We start from the raw sequence: 25,684 nt of genomic DNA, 5'->3' as shown, positions 1-25,684 counted from the left end.
GGAGAACATTCCAGGATACCAACCCTCAGCCATGAAACACAAGAACTAGATAGTGAGTGGAGCAAATAGTGCAGCTGCCCCAAACCACCATACCCTTAATATTCCACAACCTGTGGGATAGTTGTGTCCATCAACCAGCAGGTGGAGACAAAGAACTGAAAACTGAGCTCAGATATATCTATCTTGGTATCCAATCCAGCTCCTCACTATTTACATAGACAGGCAGTAACGAAAAACTCAGAATAAACACAGCAACCTTAAACAACTCACAAAACTAACACTAACCAAACATGAAAACAAATGGACCTCTCTCATATCTAGATACCTTGTACAGAACAAGAAATATGCAAGAAGCACCATTCAAGGTGACAGTCGTTATTCAACCCATTATGTCGTACTGACTGAACATCTCAGAAACCCGGGCGGGCCTCTGGAATAATGGGAAGGACTAATGGAAAGAAAATTATCAGGTAAGACCTAATTTCTCCATCCATTACATAGTTTCCTAATATTCCAGAGCTTGTGGGATGTTCAAAAGCAATCCCTAGAGTGGGAGGGATACTGGCAGCACAACCCTGAGGACTGAAGCCCCAGAACTGGGTTCCAAGCATGACACAACACCCACCCTGCAGTGCTTGGCAAAGGTATGCAGCAACGAGAACATTGCCACTTTGCAAATATCTGCCAGAGACAATAAGGTATTCTACTCCCAGGATGTCACTGTATGCTTCATTGATGAGCCTGTATCTTCCATCTTAAGTAGAGGAGTGTGGTAGCCGTGTTAGTCCACTCTTAAGGTTATCAACAGAAATCAAACAAAATAAAACATGGAAAAGAAAATAAGATGATACCTTTTTTATTGGACATAACTTAATACATTTCTTGATTAGCTTTCGAAGGTTGCCCTTCCGATCTGAGGAAGAAGGGCAACCTTTGTAAGCTAATCAAGAAATGTATTAAGTTATGTCCAATAAAAAAGGTATCATCTTATTTTCTTTTCCATGTTTTATTTTGTTTGATTTCTATTGATGAGCCTGCAAACCCTGAGAAGCCTGCTTCCCCGCAAACAAATAAGCTGACATGATAGACTCCTTTAGCCACCTAGCAATTGTGGGCTTGGAAGCCATGAGGCCAAGTCTCTGTTTACCAAACAGCACAAACACTCTGTCCAATTTGTGAAACTCATTTGTGACTTCCAGATATCTAATGAATCTACACACAGTGGGAACCTTCAAGGAGGAATACTAAACCTCTGACCTCTCTGCCAAAAGACAGAAGTTCCACAGATTGGTCAAGACCGAATGATACCACTTTTGAAAAAAAGGAGGAAAAGTGTGCCAGGAGACCCCGCCTCCAAAAAGAGAAGAAAGGGATTCTGACAAGACAGCCTGAAGCTCTGAAACCCTACGTGCCGAAGCAACAGCCACCAAGAACGCTGTCTATAGTGTAAGATCTTTAAAGGAGATCTTCCGGAGAGGCTAAAAAGGAGGCTACTGAAGAACTGAAAGGCTAAATTAAGGTTACACTCTGGACACAGCATACGAAAGGGAAGGTGCAAGTGGCCTACTCCCCACAAGAAAAAACGATATCCGGGTGAGCCACAAAAGCCATCTATAGTCGGCCCTTGAAGCAGGCCAAGACTGCAACCTGAACTTGAGAAGCCCAAGGGCCATAGCAACTTTGTCAATATGACATGAGACAGTTCTTCCTGGTAAAAAGAGACAGATCACATGGGACCACTCCTCTTCCTCATCTCGACAGGAGCCTCTCTGCTCAAGATCCAAATCTAAAGGGGGCTGGGGGGTCTAAAAGAGTGTCCAAATCCTCCAAGGACCACTCGGAGTCACCCAGAGCTTCAGAAACCCCATGGTCCTTTCTGTGGCATTTGGCCCCCAGAAGGAGGCCATGGCCAATGATCCACTGCCCCCCCCCCCATATTTTTTTTTAATTCAATTAGCTTTATTACCCTAACAAAGGAATAAATCTAAATCAAGCAAGCAAGCATTTTTTTTCTTTAGCCATTGAGCTGCAGGGGGAGCCTGAGGGAAGGGGATGGGGACACACACCCCTCTGGAAAGGCCCTGCAAGTGGATGCTAAGAAACAAAACTAGTGTCAAAACAGCCAAGCTCCGCACTCAATCAAGTCTGGTCTGGTACCATGAACCTGGGAACGAGCCCGTTAGGCTCAACCTCACTCGTGCAGCCAAGAACTGCAGAACAAGGAGCAAGCCTAGGGATCATGAGCTCCAGCCTGCATATCCTTCCATCTGTTAGAAGTAGAGAAGAACACTTGAATTTTCCACTGAGCACCAGCAGGTTATATTGGTAAGTTCATTGGAAAAGATCAGTTTTTCTCTACCTCCATCTGATGGTAGGAGGGAATATCACCAACTTGTTCAGAATGGTGCAGCCAGACAATAAGAAATAGGCAATTCTTAGCACTGACAGTGCTTCCTGATCTCAAGTGTAGTGAGGATAGAGATGAGAAAATCTTGGAGTAAATTTGTATGTGATGGTATTTACAGTTTAAACACTCCACCTATACCACAAAATATCTCGTACTTTTACCTTTAATGCTTTTAGGCGGACAATGGATCCCGATTTCCGAAAAAGCCCTTCAATTTCAGCATGTTCCTCCAAATATTTACAAGCTTCAATCAGAAAGCTATGGAGAGAGTAACAGCTGTTAGACAAGCTCTCAATGCATTCTGTACATAACATGGTACTTTAATATTTATTTATTTTATTTAGATTTTGCTCACACCTTTTTCAGTAGTAGCTCAAGGTGAGTTACATTCAGGTACACTGGATATTTTTCTGTCCCAGGAGGGCTCACAATCTAAGTTTGTACCTGAGGCAATGGACGGTTAAGTGACTTGCCCAAGATCACAAGGAGCAGCAGCGGGATTTCAACCGGCCACCTCTGGATTGCAAGACCGGTGCTCTAACCACTAGGCTCTCTGTGAACAGTTTCAATCCTTAGGCTACATGAAAACTTGGCTTCCTTTTCATAGCAGCCTCAAAGAAATTCAATTCATATAGTCAAGCTTCCTGAGATCATGATTTACATATGAGTATGTGATATAACATGTGTAAATGCTTCTAAAATAAGAGCTAGAAGGTTATTTAAAAATATCTAAAGGCACAACCAAATTTGAAAACCAGAATTTAAAAATAAATAAAACCTTTGTCACCCTCTCCCACTCCGTATATCTGTTCCCTCTTTTGCTGGATTCACTTCTCTTCCTCCCACAGTACCTTATTTTCCTTCCTTCCATGACTTTCCTATTTTTCCCCCTCCAGCTCAAACATTTCTCAAACATTTTCTCTGCATTTCTTCTATCAACCAACACATCACATCCCTTATTCTTTTATATCTTATATTTTACTTCTTTTCCACTCTCCCCATCCCAAGTTACCCACACCTACAATTGTCATCCAGCTCTTCGCTTTCCTAGCCTTCTATTGATTTTCTTTACTCCCTTCCAACTGTCTTCCTGCCCATCTTCTCCTTCCTTATACCCATTTCATTTTATAGTCATTCATTTTTCCATCCGTGTGTACTCTCTGTACTCCTTCCCATGGCTCCATTTTGCTACTCCTCACCCTCTTTTGTATCTGCACTCTCCTATGGCTCTTTTCCCATCTCCCCCTTTTCTCAGGTTTTTTTTCTTTTCCCTCCCCTCTCCTTCCTTAATGGCATTCTTCATTCTTCTGTAGGCCCCTCCCCCATTGTCCCTCTCCTAATAGCCCTCATTTGTCTCCTGTGGCTCTCTTGCCCCCTCTCCTTCCCTCTCTGCCCTCTCCTACCTACCATCCTTAACAAGTGGATGTTGTCGCTTCCTGGAGGTAGAGAAACTGAACTTTCCCAGTAACACCACCAGTATAACCTGGTGATCAGTGGAAAGCTCCAAAATGCCTCTACCAATGCAGCAAAAAGTAAAATTAGTCCTTACCTGATAATTTTCCATTAGTCCCAACACATCAATCCAGAGATGAGTGGGTTATGTACCTCTACCAGCAGGTGGAGATATAGTAAACCTCTCAAGTTCTATGTGGACATGTGCAGCCATCTTAACCTCAGTACTGTCGATATCAAAGAAGGAAGATAAAAAGAGGAAATACAAACTGTAAGCCTTCTCCTGCCTCTATAAAGCTCATGTATGCTCCTCCTCCACTGATCCTGCGGGAAGGAAACATCCGAAGTGTGAAACTGTAGTATGATGAGTGGATTTCCTTTTTTTCTTACAAACCGAACAAAGTAACCTAAATGAAATGAAGGAGAAAGAAAAAACGGAGTCGAACAACTCAGCCAAAAACAAAAGGGTGGGCCTCTGGATTGATCTGTTGGGACTAATGGAAAGAAAATTATAAGGACTAATTTTATCTTCCATAGCATCCCACAGATCAATCCAGAGATGAGTGGGATGTACCAAAGCAGTCCCCAAGTTGAGTGGGTCTGCAGAAGCACCACAAGATGAATCGGCCAGAACTAAGAAGGCTCGATATGTCATTCAGTGCAAGACTCAAGGCCCAGAACATTCTCGAGGCAGAGATCCACAGAGAGCAACATTCAACCCCGAGAAATAGCAACAAGGCGTATCCTCCCAAGAGAGAGCGAACACCCCAATCCAGAGACAACATGGAATGCCCTGTAGAGATGGAGGAAGCCACATCCTCCAGATCCAGACAAGGTCCCTCATTCAGAAGCAAAGCAAGGCCTGACCTCCCGGTGAGGAGCAAAGCTCGAACATCAGAGGAAACCAGATAAACCCAGAGACGGAGAAACCCCGGACCTCCCACTTCCGACCAAAAGCTGATGACCGAAAGGTGCCAGCATCCTGTGCCAGAGCAAACTCCACTAACCCTCGGTGGAGTAAGACTGACTGCCAATGCAAACTGCGGCAGCCAGCAACAGAGCCAGGCTCGACGCTCAGAAATGGAGCAAGGCTCGACGCGGCTCAACACTCAAAGACATGGCAAAGCTCGACGCCAAGAGACAGGACAAGGGACGCCGCACAGAGACAGAGCATACTCGAAACCCAGGGAAGGATCAAGGCCTAGTGCTCTACTCACTGAGGCGGAGCAAGGCTCAACGAGCAGAGGAACTGTGTGCATGGACACTGAATCATCCAAGGAGAGAAAGGGGTCCAACAAGACACAGTCTAAAGCTCCAAAGCCTTCCTGGCTGATGCAATCACCACCAAGAAGACCGTCTTTAGAGTGAGATCCTTAAAGGAGGCCAACTTCAGAGACTCAAATGGTAGACCTGAGTTAACATTCAGCACTAAATTCAAATCTCAAGAGGGAATAGATGGACAAACAGGACAATGCAAATGAGCCACCTTCTTCACAAAACCATCCAAACAAAAAGAACCAAGCAATGTCCTCATGAGCGGTGAGGAAAAGGCCCTGGAGTTTACCTTGGAAACAAGAGAGAGCTGCTCAATGAATCTTAAGCGAGTTCAGGGTCAAACCCTTGCTGCAGAAACCAAAAAACCTTGGGAATCTGCACCTTCCAAGGGGAAGTGAGTATTAGGCTCACCAGCTCTTAAAAACACTGCAAACCTGAAAATAGGCCAGGGAACCGGAAGACTTGTAGACCTTTAGCAAGGTGGAGAGCATGGCAGGTAAAAAGCCTTTCCTCACTAAATACTGCCTTTTGAGGGCCGAACCATGGATCCTCCATTTTCACCAGTCCCTGGCTGAGCAAGCCTCTGGGCAGGGGAAGTGTATTGTCTACATTATCTCCAGTGCGGCGAACGGTGACTTTTTAAATTATACACTGGGGCATTGAACTCAATTCATGTACATCTGACTGTGTTCCCCCTCTTTGACCCCTGAAGCAGGCGTTGTCCAGCGCCAAAACACGGCCCGTGTCGGGTCATTAATAAAGAACTTTCATTGTCCCAGTCTTGAAGGCCCAGTGTTGCTACTAACAAATGAACCAGATCCACATGGTAAAATTATGACTTAGCAGCAGATGAATCCAGGAACGGGTGGGTTGTGTCCATCTACCAGCAGGTGGAAATAGAGATTACAAGCTGAAGGCAGTGATACCAGATGGCCAGCTCATCCTTCAACCAGTATATGTCCCATCACAATGCAGAAATATCAAATCACAGGCTATAAGCCTTTCTTAGGAAACAACTGGTCAAACTAAATACGCATCCACAGACTTATTCTTGAACGTTTCTCTCTCTTTACCTGCTTTTCTTCTGTTTCTTTTTTTTTTACCAGGAGAAAATACTCTGGAAAACAGCAATCATGGAAGAACACGAGCAGCATCCTGGATTCGTTTGCTGCTCGTAAAGGAAAGAAAATTATCTGCAGTTAAGTCATAATTTTACCTTCCTTAGACTTAGCAGCACATGAATCCAGAACTGGTGGGATGTACCAAAGCAATCCCTAAAAGAAGGTGGGCCGCCGTCCCAAAGGAAGCATCAGACTGTGCAGCAAAAATCCACCTTGTAATGCTTAGCAAAAGTGTGAAGAGAATCCCAAGTAGCTGCCCAACAGATCTCATCCACAGACAGCGCCCCAGTTTCCGCTCACAAAGCCAAATGCAACCTAGTGGAATGCGCCTTCAGCGCCTCTAGCAGAGTACAACCCAGCAACAGGTAAGCAGAGACAATAGCCTCCTTGATCTAATGAAAAATCGTCGTTTTTGACGCCATGTCGCCTCTATGGGAACCAGTTAGCAGGACAAAGTAACACCAGCCTCGGAAAAAAAGAAGAAAAGGGTCCCGATAGGACAAGGCCTGAATCTCAGAAACCAATTGAGCCGACGAGATGGCTACCAAAAATACCACCTTTAGAGTAAGGTCTTTAACCGAAACCTTTCACAACGCTCGAAAGGTGCTCCATGCAAGGCTCGGAGAACCAGATTAAGACTCCAAGAAGGACAAGGGCATCGCAGAGGAGGGCGAAGATGTAAAACCCCTCTCAAGCACCGCACATCGGAATGCGAGGCCAAAGAAGACCCCGACACCCGCCCCCAGAAACAGGCTAAAGCAGACAACTGCACCCGAACGGAAATATAAGCGAGGCCCTTGTGCAACCCTTCCTGTAGAAAAGCCAGCAGACACTTGGAAAGGCGACAAAGCCCGGGACGCACACCAAGCTTCAAAGGTGCGCCATACCAGAGCATAAGCCGTGGTAGTGGACCACTTGTGAGCGCGCAAGGTCACAATCACCACATCAGAATAACCCTTTCTCCTCAACTGCGACCGTTCAAGAGCCATATTGTAAGACCAAAGCAGGAGGGATCCCTATCTGAACCGGTCCCTGGACCAGAAGATTTGGCGAGACCGGGAGTCGAAACGGAGGTGCCACCAGAAGGCGTACCAGATCTGCACACGAAGGGCATCAAGGCCAATCTGGGGGCAATCAGAACTACCCGCCTTTGATAGCCTGGGATCCTGAGAATAAGCCAGCCGATCAGAGGCCATGGAGGAAAAACATAAAGAAGGTCCCCCTCCGGCCAGGGTTACAGCAGAGCGTCCAGCTCTGCTGAGCCAGTCTCCCATCAATGAAACCTTGGCACCTTTGCGTTTTGAAGAGACACCATCAGATCCATCTTTGGCGTTCCCCATTTGCGACAAATCCGAAACACCGTCTCCGACAGCTCCCACTCCACCGGATCCAGGAGATGATGGTTGAGAACAAATCTACACACACACTGAACTGACCCGCAATGTGAGCCACGGACAGCAGAGGAATGTGGAACTGGTCCCATTAAAATAGGCAAGCCGCTTTGGCTGCTAGGACCCGGCTCTGGGTCCCACCCTGCCAGTTGATATACGCCACAGCAGTCGTGTTTTCCGACAATACTCAAACAGGCTTGTTCACCAGGCAGGTCTGGAAAACTAGCAAGGCGTTTCAGACTGCCCAAAGTTTCATCACACACATCGCCTCCTGCGGCGTCCACAGCCCCCACACACGCCAATGAAGACAATGGGCTCCACAGCCCAACAGGCTGGCATCTGTGACCACCACCAGCCACTGTGGAGTTGCTAGCAGAATACACTTCTGCAAGCAGTCGTTGTGTAGCCACCAGCTCGTGCTCTAGCACACCTTGGGTAGCCACAGAAGACACCACTGATACTCCTGGCAGACCGGTGACCACTAGCTGAGAAGCGAAAGGTGGAGAGGTTGCACGTGTGCCGTCACCCACAGCACCATTTCCAAGGTGGCCACCATCGAGCCCAGAACCTGGGCACAGTCCCATGCTTGAGGGCAGGACAAGGTCAGCAGGTCACGCACTTGAGATTGCAGTTTGAATGCTCTCTCCTCGGGCAAGAAAACCCAACTGCGAGCTGTGTCGAATTGGACTCCCAGGTAGTCCACACACTGGGATGGAGAGAGGTGGCTTTTCTGAAGGTTGGCCACCCAGCTCAACAACTGTAAGAGGGCAATAACCAGAGCGGTGGCCAGATGACTCTCCTCCGCAGACCCCGCCCAGATCAACCAGTCGTCAAGATAGGCATTGGGGTCCAATGGCTTTCTTCAGCCCCCACACAGGCACACCCCAGAAAGAAAAAGCACCAAAACACTCACCCCGCGCCCAGCTGGAGCTCTGAGGGAAGGATGCTAGCCAGCCAATACTGAAGACCAGATGGAATGAAGGGGAACCACCAACCTGTTGTCATTCAGGCGCTGCTCCAAAATGCTTTGTTGGTTCTTTTTCTCCCTCTTGCCTGAATTTTTTTTTTTTAAGCTGAACTGTCACTTTTTTTTGTTTGTTTTTTACTAGTGAGGAAAGCTACAGCTCAGGGCCAAAGACAAGGAGGATCCACAGGATGAGGAAGGGACCCAGCAAACTAAGTATGCCTCCAAAGCTGATCACCAGACCACAAACCCCTCCAGGCTCAAAAGGCCCAGGAGCTGATCCAGGAAAGGAATCCAGGAGCTGCTGAGATGCAGTCTACCACCTGCTGGAGATAAGAGATATTGGTTGAAGGAGGAGCCGGCCGTCTGGTATCACTGCCTTCAGCTTATAATCTCTAACTCCACCTGCTGGTAGATGGACACAACCCACCAGTTCCTGGATCATCTGCAGCTAAGGCATAAGGCATTCCCAAAATTCAGACATTTTTCTCTCATAATGGAACAAAGCAAAAACATGCAGTACTAGAAGTTAGACATTTTGTTCCAGAACGGTTTCAATCACAACCCAGTCACAAAAAATGTTGTAAAATCCCCACCAAGTGCTCTTGGAGCATAAAATAGATGCGCTCATCAAGAGAGGCCAATCAGGAAAGGTTGGAGCACAGGGTCAGAGACACGCCGATAAATTACTGGGATCAAAGCAGGTGCCTGGTTTTGTCTGTGCGGAGATCTGCGTATCGGAACCTCATGTATGGAGGAGTGGTCCTCCCAGTGCAGACACTTCTCAAGGACCGAATCCCTCGATGCCCCAGAGTTCCCAGCACTGGCATGATGCCAGTGCTTCTTGGCCTTTGCCCAATGCCGGTCACTGACGATCCTTGGTGTCAATGAAGACGTCGAATCCCTACATTGTCTTGGTGTAGGGTCCAACAATGACCAGTCCCAGGGGTTCTGCACAGCAGCCAAGATCGAGGCAGGTGGAGATCCACTCAATGCACAACCACTCCCAGTGTCTATCAAGGATCTAGCAGCCATGGAGACCGATGCACCCGATGCCAGTGCAAGGCTTAACGCCGATACCAATGTCTAGGATTCGGACCGGGATCCAAATATTTACACTCTTTGAGCCTCTCTGCCCAGCAATATTCATTTCTTCATATGAAGACAAAGAATACAGTTGGAAGAGGTATTTTCAGGCCCCAAACACTGAAGACAACAAGAATGGGAGTCCTTGTCAGAGATGGTCCTATTGCACCAGGCACAACACTTAAAGCCACTGGGAACTCTTGAGGACATGGAAGAAAAAACTTCCATGGTCAAATCAAAAGACTTGATGGTGACTTGAAAAAAGGGGCTAAGCACCACGAGAAAGGAAAAACAACCCCAACCAGAGCTCAAGCCTAAGAGGGCCTACCGATCGCGGAAAAACAAAGGAAACTTAGATGCGGGGGAAAACCACTACAACTGTAAGGGTAAAAGGAAAGGAAAATCCCAAAAGGGGGGGGGGGAGAGAGAAAAAATCCCATAGGGAAAGAACAAAAAAAAAAAAAAATCAATACTAAAAGAAACTGCACCAGATGCTGTAAGGGAAGTCTGCAGGTCCCATGCAACGGGCATGAAGGCACTCGCACATGCGCGGTAGGAACACAGCACGTGCTTTTCAAAAGTTGCAATACAGTATCATGCGTTCCAGACCGGGCAATGTGGAAGACATCACCCACATATGAGTATGGACTGCTTGTCCTCAGAGAATGGAGAATTCCAGGCTGGAAAACCCTTATATTGGTAATGTCACTTGAATAGTTCAAATCCCTGTCTCCATCTGCTGGTAGAGAGAGACTCAACCCATTGATCTGGACTGGTCTATCAGGATAAGGAAACATAATTCATTGTTACCTGATGCCTATGTTAAATTCAAAAGCACACTGCTGAGAATAGCTTGAAAGGAAGAGAACACCAAAGAAGCAACAAGTTGGACTGAGCTCAGACTTACAACTGAGGCAAATAGTCTCGTAAAAAAAAAACCTGCCTGACCCTGTCATCAATAATAAAAGTAAGCATCAAGAAGAGTAATTTTAGAATGTGTGATCAAAATTCTCTCTTTTATCATCTGGTATACTGCTGTACTTACACTGGAATGTTTCCATATTCCTGCACAAAGGACTTAGGTAGTGCATATAGAGGTGTTCCAAATGTTTTAGTCTGCCAGGTAAAAAAAATAATTATTGCACTTCATTAAGTTCTGTATTTTATTTTTTTAAAACAAAATAGATTCACTAAAATTTTCCCTTATTTAGATTAGATAGTATATAAAAGGGATATTTTTCTTATGTCACTTGCCCACATTTACAACTTATCCGGTAAAGATTCTGCGATTTTTTTTAATGTTTAAATATTATACACTTTCCCCAATACAATTAACAAAACCAAATATGTTGGGCACTAAATAGAAGATTAATTATTTTGCTGTAATAATGTGCATGGAAAGGCACAAAGAAGCAGATATTTCTGTCATTGGAACTAACATATGTAATAACAAATAGTATTACCATGGCTGTTGCTCTAACATCTAACCTCTTAGATTCTGAGTATTTCATTTCATTTATTAAATATAGATTCTGCTACTACAAAGTATGCAGCAACTTATAAAAAAAAATACAGTCCACTCAATATTCAACCGGTGGTGGTGAGGTTTTTTGGGTTTTTTTGCACACACCGACCACCACCAAATAATCTAGCCCATATATTCAATGCTGGGGCACATCTGGGGACCGTCACCAGACTGAATATCTGGAGATATCTGGGCATGTCCTAGATTCTGGCTGTCCTGTGGGTCATAGACAATAGACACACAAAAAAAAATGGAAAACCTTTCCACAAAGGTAGGGGTAAGCAAAAAAACAAAAAAAAATGGAAGTCACCAAACACACAAGTTCCAAAGACAACCAGTCAAAATGTACAAGAGCATTTATTCTTCAGTTATAACAAAATGAGACATACCCTTCAACTGGAGTGGAGGAGTAGCCCAGTGGTTAGTGCAGTGGACATTGATCCTGGGGATGCTCCTTGAGACTCTCGGCAAGTCACAACCTCCATTGCAAATAAGTACCTATATATACTATGTAACCCACTTTGAATATAGTTGCAAAAACCACAGAAAGGCGGTATGTCAAGTTCCATTCCATTTCCCCTTTCCCTTCCGCTAATAAACCTGGTTGTCACTGAGCAAGTTTTAGTAATTGTATGTCCGTAAGGGAAATCCATTTGGTTTTACCATCTTATGACTTTACCCGTGTTGGGTATGGACTGTAATGTGAAATTGAAGAATGTGTCTCATTTTGTTATAACTAAAAAATAAATACCCTTGGACATTCTGACTGATAAGGAAGACAAAGAGAGACTTTGAAAAGGAGATTGCGCTGGAGGCAAAAACGCATAGTAAAAACTCTTAGGTATATTAAAAGCAAGAAGCTGGCAAAAGAATCAGTTGGACCGTGAATATTATTATTATTTGGTTCAAGGCCTGAGACTTTGGTTCAGGATCTAAAATGAGAGAAAACCTTATAGGCCTGTGACTCTGGCTTGAACCCCAGTGTTGCTCTAAGGCTCATGAGCTATTGAGACACTGCAGAGCAAGCAGACTTCTGCAAGAATAAGGAAGAGTGGGGGTCTAACTTGCATAGTTGCATGAATGTGGCAATGTGGTGGTAACAGTTGTTCTTGAAAAACAGAACAAAGATGGCTTCTCAGGAAGATGACAGTCTTCCAGTAAAAGCTAGTCTATTATTGACCTTTCCAGTAAATATTAACCAACTTATTACCATAGCCAATCAATGTTAACTATGATATTAACATAGACCCAATAAGGTGTGCTTACTGTCATATTATCCGTACCCTGAGTGGACATATAAAAATGAGTGTGCTTCCTACTTCAAGCCAAAGAGACAGCCAAGCTGCTCTCTCCTATGAGAAACCAATGAATTGTATCTGAATTGGCAAGTAATCTAATTGCTTTTTCATAAGTAACCATGAGTCTTTTATATCTACTAATTGGCTTTGAGTGGTAAAATATAACATTAAAGACTCAGACCCAGAAAACACCTATGTGTAGCTGTGGTATTATATTCCCATAATTGACTGTGCATGTTACTTGTATATTAGAGTCTCAGATATAGAGGTGATTCCATGTAGTAATATTCTGTACTCTCAGTGAGATATCTCTGACCTGCTAATTGTACAAGTACTTGATATCTAATAAAGAGTAAACTGATGCAGCCTTGGGTGGTTTTATTTCTTCCTAAGTATTAGTGGGTGGTCCACTATATTGGGAGGGGTAAATACACCCTAAAATATACATTTTTGGTGACCCCATTGTGGGGAACAGTACCAGTAAGAAAAACGTAGACAAGGAGGAGTTGTTGTTAAAGGCAGCTAGCAGAGTGAATTAATGAAGGTTTTAGAACTTATCCACAACATCCGGAAACTTCAAAGATAAGCGATTTATATTTCTTTAAGTTTTAAACCATAGTTACATTTTACCAGAAGTGAAAAGTGGCCAATCATTTTATACTGCGATACAAATCAAAGTGTACTTCGTTAAATGCAATCCAAGCCAATACAACCGCTAGATGTCCGAGGGGTAAAAGGGGCACTCAGGGAAGACAAGGCCATAGCGGTGAAATTAAATGAATTCTTTGCTTCAGTCTTCACTGAGGAAGATGTGGGAGAGATACTGGTGCCAGAAATGGTATTCAATGCTGACGAGTCAGAGAAACTGAATCAAATCTCTGTAAACCTGGAAGATGTAATGGGGCAATTTGACAAATTGACGAGTAGCAAATACCAGGACCGGATGGTATTCATCCCAGAGTATTGATAGAATTGAAAAATGAATTTGCAGAAATATTATTAGTAATATGTTATTTATCTTTAAAATCAAGCATGGTACCAGAATATTGGAGGGTAGCCAATTTAACGCCGATTTTTTAAAAAGGGTTCCAGACGTGATCCAGGAATTTTCAGACAAGTGAGCCTGAGTCGGTGCCGGGCAAAATGGTACAGACTATTATAAGGTAAAATTATGTATAATCATACCTGATAATTTTCTTTCCATTAATCATAGCTGATCAATCCATAGACTGGTGGGTTGTGTCCATCTACCAGCAGGTGGAGATAGAGAGCAAACTTTTGCCTCCCTATATGTGGTCATGTGCTGCCGGAAACTCCTCAGTATGTCGATATCAAAGCTCCATCCGCAGGACTCAGCACTTAGAGAATTACACCCACGAAGGGACACTCTGCCCAGCTCACCACCGCCGAAACGGGGGAGGGGAATTAACCCAGCTCATCCCCACACAAGTGGGGGAGGGGAATCCGTCCAACTCATCCCCGCGGAGCGGGGGAGGGACACCACACCCGCCGATGCGGGGGGATCTGGCTTATCCTGCAACCGCAACCGCGGGAGGAGCTGACTGACCCTAACACCGCCGAAGCGGGAGGGGTACAAAGCTGCCCTACAGCCGCACGAAGCGGGAGGGAGTGCCGGCAGAATTTATGTCTCAATCCAGCCCCGTAAAACGGAGGGGAGAGGAATGCAGCAGCTCACTGTAACACAAACTCGTCTCAACTCTTGAAGAATCCAAGTGAAAGAAGAACTTGAACACGAAGTCCTCCTGAAGTAACTGAAGGCTAAACTTGAACCTAAAATTCAACCAGAATATAAACAGTACAGATATCTGGGAGGGGCTATGGATTGATCAGCTATGATTAATGGAAAGAAAATTATCAGGTATGATTATACATAATTTTACCTTCCATATCATCAAGCTGATCAATCCATAGACTGGTGGGATGTACCGAAGCAGTACTCACCCAGGGCGGGACATAGAAATCCCTGACCTCAACACTGAAGCTCCAAACCGGGCCTCCGCCCGTGCAGCCACAGTCAAACGGTAATGCTTGGAGAATGTATGAGCCGAAGCCCCGTTGCCGCCTTGCATATCTCTTCCAAGGAGACGGATCCGGCCTCTGCCCTCGAGGCCGCCTGAGCTCTCGTGGAGTGAGCCTTCAGCTGGATAGGCGGCACCTTCCCCGCGGCCACATAAGCCGCTGCAATGGCTTCCTTGACCCATCTTGCCACTGTAGGCTTAGCAGCCTGCAGACCCTTACGAGGACCTGCAAACAGGACAAACAGATGATCCGATTTCCGGAAATCATTGGTCACTTCCAAGTATCTGATGATGACTCGTCTCACATCCAGATATTCAAGAGCAGAGTACTCCTCTGGGTAGTCCTCCCTACGAAAGGAAGGGAGACAGAGCTGCTGATTCACATGGAAGCGAGAAACAATCTTGGGCAGGAAGGAAGGCACTGTGCGAATAGTCACTCCTGCCTCAGTGAACTGCAGAAAAGGCTCTCGACATGAGAGCGCCTGGAGCTCGGAAACTCTTCTGGCTGAAGTGATAGCCACCAAAAAGACTGCTTTCAACGTCAGGTCTTTCAGAGATGCCCTCGACAAGGGTTCAACAGGCGGCTTCTGCAATGCTCTTATCACCAGGTTGAGATTCCACACAGGCACCACTGAGTGCAGAGGAGGGCGCAGGTGATTAACTCCCTTGAGAAAGCGCACCACATCTGGCTGCGAAGCCAGGGAAGCACCCTTCAGGCGGCCCCTGAAGCAAGCCAGAGCCGCTACCTGGACTTTAAGGGAACTGAGCGACAGGCCTTTCTCCAGACCTTCTTGCAGGAACGCCAACACTGAAGAAATTGGAGCAGTGAAGGGAGAAAGTGAGCCTGCTTCACACCATGCTGCAAAGATACGCCAAACCCTGGCGTAAGCAGTAGAAGTAGAGCGCTTCCTCGCTCTCAGCATAGTGGCGATGACCTTGTCTGAGAAGCCCTTCTTCCTCAGACGCTGCCGCTCAATAGCCAGGCCGTAAGACCAAAGGGAGAGGGATCCTCCATCACCACGGGACCCTGATGTAACAGGCCCTGCTCCACTGACAGCCGCAGAGGATCGTCGACTGAGAGCCTGATCAAGTCCGCATACCAGGGACGTCTGGGCCAATCCGGACCCACCAGGATTACCCTGCCGGGATGCTTTGCCACCCGGTCTAGCACCCTGCCGAACATGGGCCAGGGCGGGAACACATAGAGGAGCTCTTGTGTCGGCCACTGTTGGAGAAGAGCATCTACTCCCAGGGATCGAGGGTCCCGTCCTCTGCTGAAAAAGTGCGGCACTTGGCAATTGGCCGATGACGCCATCAGATCTAGGCTCGGCTGGCCCCAGCGCTTCGTGATGTCCAAGAACGCCTGAGCAGATAGTTGCCACTCTCCGGGCTCCAAGGTATGGCGACTGAGAAAGTCCGCCTTGACATTCATGACTCCGGCAATGTGGGCCGCTGAAAGCTGCTCCAGGTTCGCTTCCGCCCACTGGCAAAGACTCATAGCCTCCTTGGCTAGAGGGGCGCTCTTGGTACCTCCCTGGCGGTTGATATAGGCCACAGCCGTGGCATTGTCTGACAGGACCCGTACAGGCTACAACACCAGTACCGGGATGAACTCCAATAACACCAACCGAATGGCTCTGAGTTCCAGGAGGTTGATAGACCACTTGCCTCTGCAGGAGACTAGAGCCCCTGCGCTGTCCTTCCCAAGCAGTGGGCTCCCCAGCCCATCAAAGAGGCGTCTGTCGTGACGACAATCCACTCCGGGGTCACCAGAGGCAATCCTGCAGACAACTTGTCTGTCTGCGTCCACCAGCTCAGCGCCTTGCGCACTGCTGGGTCCACGGAAAGGCGCACAGCATAATCCTCCGACATCGGAGTCCAGCGCTGCAGCAGAGATAGCTGTAGTGGTCTCATATGAGCCCTGGCCCAGGGCACTACTTCCATCGTGGCCGGCATAGAGCCCAACAGCTGCACGTAGTCCCAAGCCCGAATAGGAGAGGCTACTAGGAACTAGTACACCTGAGCCTGAAGCTTGACAATCCGATTGTCTGGCAGGAACACTCTGCCCACTTGGGTGTCGAATCGAACTCCCAGATACTCCAGGGACTGAGTCGGGCGCAGCTGGCTCTTCTTCCAGTTGATGATCCATCCCAGGGAGCTCACCAGAGCAACTACCCGGTCCATAGCTTTGCCGCACTCTGCATAAGAGGGGGCTCGGATCAACCAGTCGTCCAGATAAGGATGGACTTGTACTCCTTCCTTTAGCAGGAAGGCCGCTATGACCCCCATTACTTTGGAAAAGGTCCGCGGAGCAGTAGCCAACCCGAAAGGGAGGGCTCTGAACTGGAAGTGTCGTCTCAGGACTGTAAAACGCAGAAAGCGTTGGAGAGGAGGCCAGATGGGAATATGCAGGTACGCTTCCTTGATGTCCAAGGAAGCCAAGAACTCTCCTGCCTTCACTGCCGCTATAACAGAGCGGAGAGTCTCCATGCGAAAGTGCCTCACTTTCCAGGCCCGATTGACCCCTTTGAGGTCGAGGATAGGCCGGACAGAACCTCCTTTCTTTGGAACCACAAAGTAAATGGAGTAACGTCCCTTGCCAATCTGATTTTTTGGCACCGGAACGACCGCACCCAGGCGGATCAGGTTGTCCAAGGTCTGCTGCACTGCCACAGCTTGACCGGAGACTTGCAGGGAGAGAGTACAAACCCGTCTCTTAAGGGTTGGCAGAACTCTAGCTTGTAGCCGTCTCTGATGACTTCCAGCACCCACGCGTCTGAAGTTATAGTGGTCCACTCGCCCAGAAACGAGGACAGCCGTCCTCCAATCTGCACTGGGGCGTGGACCAAGGCCCCGTCATTGGGTACGAGACCCTGGGGGAGGACCGGAGGGAGCACCTCCGGGACGGCGGTCTCTGCGAAAGGAATGCTGCTTGGGGGAGAAATTCCTCTTGAAGGAAGAGGGGGCAGAGGAACCCGACTTGCCCGGGCGGTACCGACGGGCTTCCAGCAACCGTCCTCTGGAGGTACCGGGACGAGTACTAGCCCGAGCCCTGACCTCTGGTAATTTCTTGCCCTTAGACGTGCCGAGATCGGTCACGATTTTGTCCAGCTTGACCCCAAAGAGCAGCTTGCCTTTAAAAGGCAACCTAGCCAGGCGGGATTTAGAGGCGTGGTCAGCAGACCAATGTTTCAGCCAAAGCCACCGCCGCGCAGAGACTGTCTGAGCCATGCCCTTAGCTGAGGCTCTCAAGACATCATACAGCAAGTCTGCCAAATAGGCTAAGCCCGATTCCAGGGCCGGCCAATCAGCCCTCAAGGAAAGATCCGAGGGGGAAGCCCGCTGCACCATAGTCAGGCACGCCCTGGCCACATAGGAGCCGCAAACTGAGGCCTGCAAACTTAACGCAGCTGCCTCAAAGGACGACCTTAAGGCCGCCTCCAATCTTCTGTCTTGGGCGTCCTTTAGGGCCGTGCCACCTTCCACCGGCAACGCCGTTTTCTTAGTCACCGCAGTGATTAAAGAATCCACGGTAGGCCACAGATAGGCCTCACGTTCACTCACAGCCAAAGGATAGAGGCGGGACATAGCCCTAGCCACTTTAAGGCTCGTTTCCGGGACATCCCATTGAGCCGCAATTAAGGTGTGCATGGCATCATGCACGTGGAAGGATCTAGGCGGGCGCTACGTCCCCAGCATAATGGCAGAGCCAACAGGGGCTGAGGGAGAGACGTCCTCCGGAGAGGAAATCTTCAAAGTGTCCATGGCCTGTAACAACAGGTTGGGCAAATCCTCTGGGCTAAAAAGCCGCGCTGCAGAGGGGTCATCCGCTCCATCCGAGCGGGGATCTATCTCCTCCAAGGAATCCGCAGAGGACCGTTGGGAGACCTCAGACACGCTGCCCTCATCTACATCGGAGGAGACAAAGTCCTCCAAGGCCTGGAAATCAACCCGAGGGCATTTACCTCTGGGAACCTCAACCTCTTATCAGAAGAGGGAGCAGGGGCAGCGTTTTGCATGAGGAAAGCCTGATGCAGCAGCAAAACAAACTCGGGGGAGAAACCCCCCAGACTGTGCACTTCCGCAGCCTGGGCAACAGCCCTAGACGCACTCTCAACCGGCGCTCGCAATAGCGGGGGAGAGACATGCTGCGCATCCAAAATGGCGTCCGGCGCGAAACTCCGCGAAGGAGCCGCGCGGGAAGAACGGCGCTTAACTTTAGCCGCTTTTGTGCCGTCGCCCAAATTAAGGGCGTTCATGGCATTAATGTCTCCAACCTCAAGGGCGGCCCACGAAGAAGCCGTCCGAGCCGCGTGGCCGGCCAAGATGGCGGAGGCGAGGAGCGGGGGATGGGCGTTTATGGCGGGAAAAAACCGCCACGCCGGAGGAACGACCGGGACTTCATCGGTCACTAAACTGTCACCCATCAAGGGCGAATCAGGTTGTAAAACCCCCGCATCCCCTCTAGAAGCGCTCCAGCGATCCGGGGAGCGACCCTTTGCGCCCTCGCCCTCCGACGCCATTGCCACGAGGAGAAGAATCGGGGAACCCCCTGCCCGCTATAAAAAGGTAAAATTACCTGCTTGCCGCTCCGAGCTGTAACGAACTGGTGTCCCAGTGAGTAGCTGCAATGAACGTTTAAAGAAACGTCGAATTAAACGCCTTTAAAGACGTTTAAAATTTTTTTTTTTTTTTTTTTTTTTTTTAAACGGAGCCAGCGGGAGGGGGGAGAAAAGGAGGGACCTGGCACCACCAGGTTTGCACTTGCTCAAAAGAGCCCTCAACCCCAGGCCTCAACAAAACCTAAGGATTAGGCTTGGAGGCCTAGCCAGAGCTGCTGCTGTGTGTGACCACCACCTGCTGAGATAGAGAACATACTGGGGAGTTTCCGGCAGCACATGACCACATATAGGGAGGCAAAAGTTTGCTCTCTATCTCCACCTGCTGGTAGATGGACACAACCCACCAGTCTATGGATTGATCAGCTTGATGATATGGAAAGAACAAAATTACAGAGAATATTCAAAAGCATGGATTAATGAGACAAAGCCAACAAGCCAACATGGATTTAGAGAAGGGAAATCTTGCCTATATTTCTTTTGAAAGGGTGAACAAACATTTGGATAAAGGTGAGACAGTTGATATTGTGTATCTGGATTTTCAAAAGGCGGATTTTCAAAAGGCATTAGACAAAGTACCTCATGAAAGGCTTCAGAGGAAATTGGAGACTCATGGAATAGGGAGGAGGTAGTGTTTTATTGTGGATTAAAAACTGGTTAAAAGGATAGAAAACAAGACAGTAGGGTTAAATGGTCATTATTCTCAATGGAGAAGGGTAGATAGTGGGGTTCTGCAGGGGTCTGTGTTGGGACCGCTGCTTTTTAACATATTTATAAATGATCTAGATATGGGGATAAGTAGTGAGGTAATTAAATTTGCAGGCGACAAAGTTATTCAAACTTCTTAAATCACAAGAGGATTGTGAAAAATTGCAAGATGAACTTACGAGATTGGGAGACTAGGCATCCAAATGACAGATGATGTTTAATATGAGCAACTGCAAAATGATGTATGTGAGAAAGAGGAACCTGAACTATAGCTACATAATGAAAGGTTCCACATTAGGAGTCATCAACCAAGAAAAGGATCTAGGAGTCATTGTTGAAGATACTTTGAAACCCTCTGGCTAGTGTGCTGCGGCAGCAAAGAAGGCAAATAGAATGTTAGGTATTATTAGGAAAGGAAAATAAAAACGAGGATGGTATAATGCCTTTGTATCACTCAATAGTGCAACCGCACCTTAAATACTGTATGCAATTCTGGTCACCGCATCTCAAAATAATTATAGTGGAATTAGAAAAGGTACAGAGAAGGGCGTCAAAAATGATAAAGGGGATAAGACGACTTCCCTATGAGGAAAGGCTGAAGCGGCTAGGGCTCTTCAGCTTGGAGAAAAAATGGCTGAAGGGAGATATGATAGAGGTATATAAAGGTATGATAGAGGTATATAATGAGTGGAGTGGAATGGGTAGACATGAATCGCTTGTTTACTCTTTCCAAAAAATACTAGGATTACAATCAAGCTACAAGTAGTAATTTTAAAATGAATTGGAGAAAATATTTCTTCACTCGTTTCCAGAGAATGTAGTAAAAGCAGTTAGCAGGATTTTAAAAAAGGTTTGGATAGCTTCCGAAAAGAAAAGTCCATAAGCCATTATTAAAATGGACTTGGGATAAGCAGCATAAAACATATTGCACTGTTTTGGGATCTTGCCAGGTACTTGTGACCTGGATTGGCCACTGTTGGAAACAAGATACTGGACTTGATGGACCATCGGTCTGTCCCAGTATGGCAACACTTATGTAGTCAAAACCAATATTTAGCTTATATGGAAGGCTGACTCCTAGTTGCACCAGTCTGTACCCAGAGCCAGATGGGGCAGAAAACAGAAGGGAACATCTACTGCCCTCTCTTGCTAAATCACCAAAGATGGCCACCAACTAAGACCAAGGGGTTATTGAGGGAAGGTTCTGAGTGAAGGTTAGGGAGAGTGGATCAACCAGTGAACCAGTGGCTGTGAGGGTGCCGGCATCTGCATAGCTAAGCAACCAAGGGCTGTCCTATCTGGTTGCTTAGCAATGCGGGCACTTGCTCTAAATATCGCAGTACCTGCATAGCGCCTGGAAGACAGACTCCTCTCACCTCACACTCAAGACTATTTGAAAGCAGAGACGCTAAATAGACAAAAAACTTTTCTGTAAAGCTTTGAAATGGATTGTGTAGGAAAAAGTAACTTCAGTTGGTAAGCTCATATATACCTGGTTTGCTAGGGGGCATATGTAGTAGGGTCAGCAAAGCATAGAGAGAGACTGGAGTACCACATTAAAAGCTAGATCTGGAATAATCAAACTGGTTTTGGTAAAGTATCAGTAACCAGTGTTCCAAGTTAAGAAGCTATGTAACATGACCAAACTTTCTTAAACCTACGATTATCCTGGTAGCTGTATTTTATTTATTTGGATTTACAGCCTCTGAAGAAATTTATCCAAGGTGGCGTACAGCAAGAACAGTTTGGACATAGGAAATAGACAATTTCAACAGGAAAAAAAATATTCAAACAACTACATATTATAGCATAGTATTTTAATATGCCAATATTGTATGGTGCATATCAAGACACAGCAAGGGATGAAATGAGGGGCAGCCCTCATCATAATTGTGGGGTTTTTTCACCACTCTTTGCCTCTCTACCCAAGCTAACCACAGAAAGGGGAAAATGAAGAAAAATGCATTTCTCAACAGAAAAAGAGAACGTATTTGGAAACACTCACCACCTTTAGGTTACCTTCAATGAAACGTTTGAAGGCAGGCTGGACAGGACGGATGTTACACTGACACATGCTGATAGTAAGTGTCAACCCCACAGGAGAAGGTATTTGGACACTCATCTCATTTGGATCCAAAATTATCTCAAATTCAAAATTAGTGAAGACAAGTGACATTGGGTGTAAGCGGAGGTTGAATAATCTACCTCTCTACCTCTAAAATCTCAACCAGCATCCAGACCAAAGTTTCAGCCTGCCTATCTGATATCGCTGCCTGGATGTCTCAGTGTCATCTGAAACTTAACATGGCCAAAACCGAGCTTCTCATTTTTCCCCCTAAACCTACCTCTCCTCTCCCCCCTTTCTCTATTTCTGTGAATGGCACTCTCATTCTCCCTGTCTCATCTGCTCGTAACCTTGGGGTCATCTCTGACTCCTCTCTCGCCTTCTCTGCTCACATTCAGCAGATTGCCAAAACCTGTCGTTTCTTTCTCTATAACATCAGCAAAAACCGTCCCTTCATCTCTGAGCACTCTACCAGAACCCTTATCCACACTCTTATCACCTCTCGTCTTGATTATTGTAACCTGCTTCTCACCGGCCTCCCTCTTAGCCATCTCTTCAATCAGTCCAAAACTCTGCTGCGTGACTCATTTCCCGCCAAAGTCGCTATGCTCACATTAGCCCTCTCCTTAAGTCACTTCACTGGCTCCCTATCCGTTTCCGCATTCAATTCAAACTTCTCTTATTGACCTATAAGTGCATTCACTCTGCCGCTCCCCAGTACCTCTCCACTCTTGTCTCTCCCTACGCCCCCCCCCCCCCTCGGGTACTCCGTTCTGTTGATAAATCTCTTATCTGTCCCCTTCTCCTCTACTGCTAATTCCAGACTCCGTTCCTTTTATCTTGCTGCACCTCACGCCTGGAATAAACTTCCTGAGCCTGTACATCTAGCCCCCTCTTTGGCCGTTTTCAAGTCCAAACTTAAAACCCACCTCTTTACCACTGCTTTTGACTCCTAACCACTGCTCACTTGCCCTATCCTTTATCCTCACCTCTTTATTCCCCTACCCTTAATTGTTATGTCTGTCTCCTGTCTTATCTAGATTGTAAGCTCTTTGAGCAGGGACTGTCTTTTTTGTGTATGGTGTACAGCGCTGCATATGCCTTGTAGCGCTATAGAAATGATCATTAGTAGTAGTAGTAGTAATAATAGAGATAATTTATACATCTAGCTTAATCTAAATTAGTCCCCTTATTGTCTAAGTTTTTATATACCACCAACTTAAAGTTGCAAGTGATATCAGAAAGATGAAGGAATATGATCTCAGTTATATGAGAAGTGGATAATTTGTGTGACTAGCAAGGTAGTTGAGGCTCCAAATTATTCTAAATGGAAGAAGCTTCCACCAAAACACGCATTAAAGGTCTGCAAGTCATTCCTATCTGGCCATGGCCTTCACCCGGATTATCGACAGAAAAATTAACAGGAAGCAAACATAAGTTTACATAACTCTCAAGTGTGAAATGGGAATCAAATTCAACTCCCAGTACCTTAACTGGGTCTTTGATTACAAACGAATCCTTGGGAAATACAGTTACAGCGCTAGAACCACATGGAAACATTTCTCCAGCGTCAACTAAGACCCTCGAGCCTACTGTACCACGACTACCTTAGGAGGAAGGCGTAAGAGAAATACTGGATAGATGTAACTGGTATACTCTGTGAACAATACTGAGGCCCAGCTGTTTATTGTAATCCTGGATCAAGCGACTCCTCCTGTAGTTCTTCTTCCTTGAGAAAAACAAATTCTTTTTCTCTGGCAGTAAAAACCCAACGACGCTGGTAGAGTGAGGACTTGAGATTTCAGCCGGTTTGAGGTTAGTATATTACTCTCACGGTCAACAATACGGCTGGGGGGGAGGGGGGGTCGCATACACACAGACAGTTCTAACCTTTTACTAACCACAACACTTTCCAGAACAGAAGCTGTTCATCCAGGCCTCCATAAATGACAAAGGCATTATTGGTCTTAGTCACTTTTCTTCATAAACCAAGTTTATTATTTATACTCACACCCTCAAGTACAATATGAGTCGCTCCGTGTTTTCCTCCATCCGGGGTCTGATGTTTACAGTTCCAATGTTTTAATTTTATACCATAAGTGCGGAGCTGCTCGAGCACAGCCATCTGCTGCAGCGTCTTGTGAGCCATCAATCGCTTCATCGAGATCTTGTTCCTGGCAAGCTGGAGAATATTAGTTTATAGTCAATATTAATCTTTCTTTCGAATCTGATTCCCGTCCTCACAGTTTAAACTCTCCTTCTTATTAACATCCCCATGAAACATACTATTATTTAATTTTTCGCATATCGAAATACAGCTCTTACCCCCCACACACTTCAGTCCCTCACTTTTCTCTCATTTCCTGTCAGAGAACACCACAGCCCGAGACAAAACCTCGCGCCGTTCCCGTGCTTCTCACTCATTGGCCAGCCACTGTTCAAATTTCAGGACGTCCGGACCGGCACACACCACCATAGTAATCCTCGGCGTTAACTACATCAGCTAAAAACATTTATTTGGAGGATCTATGTAAAATGTCTACATATTAACGATCGGGCAAAGAAAAAAATTAACTTTTAAAGGTTTTTAAATTGAATCTGGGAGGATCCCGTGTATCCGTATTTTTTTTTTTACCTTTTGCCCAGGTCCTGCCTGACTCAAATGAAAGGTATACGCTCTGGTATAGTTCGTAATCTTCAAGACGTTCTGTATGACTGCGAAATATTCCTCTGCTTAGTAGAATTATGCGTAGATACGTAGCTAGCAGCAGCAAAAATACAGCTTTCTGAGCTTTCCTACTGTACTACACAGCAATCAAGCAAAAGGTGCACGACTATACATTTTTCCACGTCCTACCCAGTTGCATTAGCTCCAACGCTTTTTGAACCGTAGGCTGTATAGAGAGCAGCGTGGATTAAAAAAAAAAAAAAAAGACAGGCCTAAGATGAGAAAAGGAGAAGAAAATGATCCAGCCGTACGCTACCTCGCTGTATCGCGCTATTAGGAAAGTATGGGTAGAGAGGAGCTGTGTGTAGGCTGATAAAAGTTAAGTTCGTTTTTGGTAGGGGACTGGAGAGAGCTGCGTGTGGTATAGGGAGGGTTGGGTGGGATCTTCTCTGACAATTTTCCACAATAGAAATTATAAAGAAACATAACTTCTAATTAGATTTTAAAAATACATTAAGTTGCTTAGCACAAAATTCCATATATCTAGCACTGCCAGGACTCTAAACAGGAAATTATAGTTGTCAGCTTCCTGTATTGAGCAAATTTCTGTACTGTGACCAGGAAGTATTCAGTTTAGTACCGCCCATCATTTTGAAAAGTTAGCACCTATGTTGCAAATGCTACATTACATTTCCTACTGGGACAAGAAAATAAGACAGACTGTGTGACTGCATGTGTGACTGATGTGAGTTATTCTGATAGGTACAAATTTGTACCTATCAGAATAACTCACATCAGTCACACATGCAAAAAAATATGTATATACAAAGTTGCTTTATCTTAAGCCCATAACTAATTGAAGCTGCAGGTTTACTTTCTTAAAATTATGGACCATCAAGACCATGGTTTAAATCTAAATCTACCCTATGTTCCTGCTGGCTGGGATCAGTGGAACCTCCGGATACTCTAGACCTGTAGTTCCCAAACCTGGTCCTGGAGGCACCCCAGCCAATCAGGTTTTCACGATATCTACAGTGAATATTCATGAGAGAGATATGCATGCACT

At 46.2% G+C, this 25,684-nt stretch overlaps 1 protein-coding gene across 2 annotated transcripts in view; it reads right to left on the bottom strand.

The window, feature by feature from the left end:
• ARHGAP11A (Rho GTPase activating protein 11A) overlaps positions 1-24,667 on the bottom strand; it is a 151,647-nt gene extending 126,980 nt beyond the window's left edge. The window contains exons 1-4 of one of the 2 annotated variants that reach the window (XM_030214991.1): positions 24,586-24,667; positions 23,962-24,132; positions 10,742-10,812; positions 2,569-2,665 (exon numbers count right to left, since the gene is read on the bottom strand). In XM_030214991.1, coding sequence (XP_030070851.1) covers positions 2,569-2,665; positions 10,742-10,812; positions 23,962-24,111 — 318 coding nt within the window. In that variant the 5' untranslated portion in view covers positions 24,112-24,132; positions 24,586-24,667. Of the gene's footprint in view, positions 1-2,568; positions 2,666-10,741; positions 10,813-23,961; positions 24,133-24,275; positions 24,330-24,585 lie in introns of those variants that run through there. The other variant, XM_030214990.1, reaches the window with a different exon arrangement.
• Positions 24,668-25,684: the final 1,017 nt, after the last annotated feature.

This window comes from Microcaecilia unicolor, chromosome 9 (genome assembly GCF_901765095.1).
Source record: "Microcaecilia unicolor chromosome 9, aMicUni1.1, whole genome shotgun sequence".
Classification (NCBI taxonomy): domain Eukaryota; kingdom Metazoa; phylum Chordata; class Amphibia; order Gymnophiona; family Siphonopidae; genus Microcaecilia; species Microcaecilia unicolor.
Note: the sequence above shows the minus strand (reverse complement) of the source record. Positions and strands in the feature narration are given on the sequence as shown.